General features: G+C 55.5%; 1 protein-coding gene across 1 annotated transcript in view; it reads right to left on the reverse strand.

Annotated features, from left to right (window-relative positions):
* The window catches only part of NMUR1 (neuromedin U receptor 1), a 9,053-nt gene extending 7,110 nt beyond the window's left edge, over positions 1-1,943 (reverse strand). Inside the window, exons 1-3 of the mRNA XM_008063798.2 lie at positions 1,868-1,943; positions 1,620-1,750; positions 1,293-1,487 (exon numbers count right to left, since the gene is read on the reverse strand). Of these exons, the coding sequence (XP_008061989.2) occupies positions 1,293-1,487; positions 1,620-1,750; positions 1,868-1,943 (402 nt within the window). The remainder of the gene's footprint in view (positions 1-1,292; positions 1,488-1,619; positions 1,751-1,867) is intronic.
* Between the last annotated feature and the right edge of the window lie 478 nt (positions 1,944-2,421).

The raw sequence follows: 2,421 nt of genomic DNA on the forward strand, positions 1-2,421 counted from the left end.
TAATTTTTTTTTTTTTTTTTGCTTTGAGTTGGAGTCTCACTGTCACGCAGGTTGATGTGCAGTGACACACTCACAGCCACCACAGCCTCAACCTGCTGGGTTCAGGTGCCCCTTCCACCTCAGCCTCCCAAGTAACTGGAACTACAGGAGTGCACCACCACACCTAGCTAATTTTTTTGTTTATTGTAGAAACGAGGTCTCACCAAGTTGCCCAGGCCATTCTCAAACACTAGGGCTCAGGCAGGCTTACGCGTCCCAAAGTGCTGGGATTACAGGCATGAACCACTATGCCCGGCCTGGAAGTAATTTCATCAGAAACTTGCCAGATTTTGATTAGTCTGGGCAGGGCTCAGAAATCCTCATGTTTGACAAATGCCCTCCAGAGAGTCCCTTTAAGGAGCACTGGGAAGGATTAAGAACAAAGCCCCAACCCCAGAGGCTGCTGAGAGCTGTGCAACTCTGGGCCTCAGTTTCCCTTCCTGTAGAATGGGCTGACCACTGCTGCTATTATGGTACGGGTGACAAGAGACACCTAGCACAAAGAAAATGTCAGTGGGGTTATCACCATTTAATGGCAACTGGCGGCACCTTCTTCCCCCAGGCTTCCTGCCCCCCCACCTTCATGAGTCATTGTCTGGGCTTGGGGACAGGGAGCTAAGCCCTCAAGGAGCCTGCACCAGGGTGGCCTTCCCAGGAACCCCACATGTAAACAGAGTCCCAAGCGTGGGGAGATTGTAGGAAGTGCAGGGGTGCATAGTCCCTAGGGCTTTGGGAGAAAGGATCATGGGGTGCGCTGAGAGTTATTCACTCAGCCCCCAGGAGCTAGCCTGGCCAGATCCTTCAAGAACAGGCCGCAGCTACCACAACAGATAGTGATGACAGGAAGCATTGCTCTGGAACAGAGCCCACTGTGTTGTCACAGGCTACTCTTAGCAAGCCGTGGGGCTTGTTGACCCCTGTCCTTCACTGGAGCGCGTGCGTGCGCGCGTGCACACACACACACGCACACACACACACACACACACACACACACACACTCCACCTTGCTCACACACGAAGCAGCCTGAAACCCACTGTGGGTCCTTTGGTGCACAGAGCCCTGAAAAGGATAGGGAAGGACCATCCTGCCATTCAGAGCCAGAATGACTCTGCCAGTCAGGAATTCCTACAGAGGGCTGCAGCATTCATACAGCATTAACAGACATCAAAGACCATGTCAGGCTAAAGGGTAGCCCCCCAAAAGGAGAGACCCAGTGGCCAGCATGACCATAGCTCCCACCCCTGCACTGTACAGAGGGCCCTGGGTGCCCTGGGTTCTGGGCCTGAGCACGAAGGCTACCACAGTAGAGTCCCAGTGACACCCTGCTATCTCCTTGCTCTGTCCTGAGGTGACTTTCCCAGATTTTCTGGGTGTACACATCCATCTCCTGAGCTTTGCTGCGGGTGGGGGGGACATCTGCCCAGACCAAAGGACCAATGACTCGACTCTGCACAACAGCAAATGCATCAAGGGGGCCTGCTAGGACCCCCAGGAGCTGCTGAGATGCCTCCCAGGACCTGGATGTGTGCAGGGCTCATGGGGCCTGAGGCATGTGAATAGCCCCACAGTCCTTCCTCACCCTGCCGGCTCCCTGAGAGCCATGAAGGGGGTCACTGCCCCAGTCCAGGCCTAAACCAGAACCTCCTCGGCCTCGGGCTGACCGGCAGCTCCTGGTCCCAGAAACCCTCCCAACCCCTCCCACTGGGCTACCTACAGAGAGGAGACAAGGAGGATGAGATGAACTTGAGGACACCGAGACACTGGACAGGAGGAGGGGACTGTTCTGCAGCCTGGACAATGGGACAATGGGAACAGCCCAGGACCCACCATCATCTCGTTTCATCAGGCAAACAGAGAGCCAGGAACAGCAAATGTCTGGAGCGGAGAGGGCGAGAGTCGCCATGCTCATCTGGGCACCTCCCCCTGATCAGAGAGCTCTCCACCTGACTCAGCTTGTCAGGACGCAGACCAGGCCATGGCCAGGAGAGAGAGGAGGAAGGGCTGAGCCCCTCTGGTGGTGGAGTCACCAGTTTGGGGGTTGGGAGTGCCCCTCAGGGAGCTGTGTGACTTGTGTGTGCTCAACCACGGTCCCTGAGCCACCAGGCCTGGCTCTGCTCACTGTGAGGCCCAAGCGAGAATCCTGCGGCCAACAAGCTGGCTGTGTGGCCACAGACAAGTCACTTCGCACTGCATGCACTGGCTTCCTGGCCTGTATAAGGGCAAAAATAGCACCTGTCTCTCAGGGATGCCTGCCATGATTATTAAGCAAGACAATGTGAGTAAAGCACTCAGTTAGGGCTGACATGCTCAATAAGTGGTGGCCATAACTAGGCTTAGAATTTTCCAGAAGATGTTGGAAAGCTGCCAGGAGTCAAGGCTGG

This window comes from Carlito syrichta, unplaced genomic scaffold (assembly GCF_000164805.1).
Source record: "Carlito syrichta isolate Samal-C Ts95f unplaced genomic scaffold, Tarsius_syrichta-2.0.1 Scaffold307032, whole genome shotgun sequence".
Taxonomy (NCBI): Eukaryota; Metazoa; Chordata; class Mammalia; order Primates; family Tarsiidae; genus Carlito; species Carlito syrichta.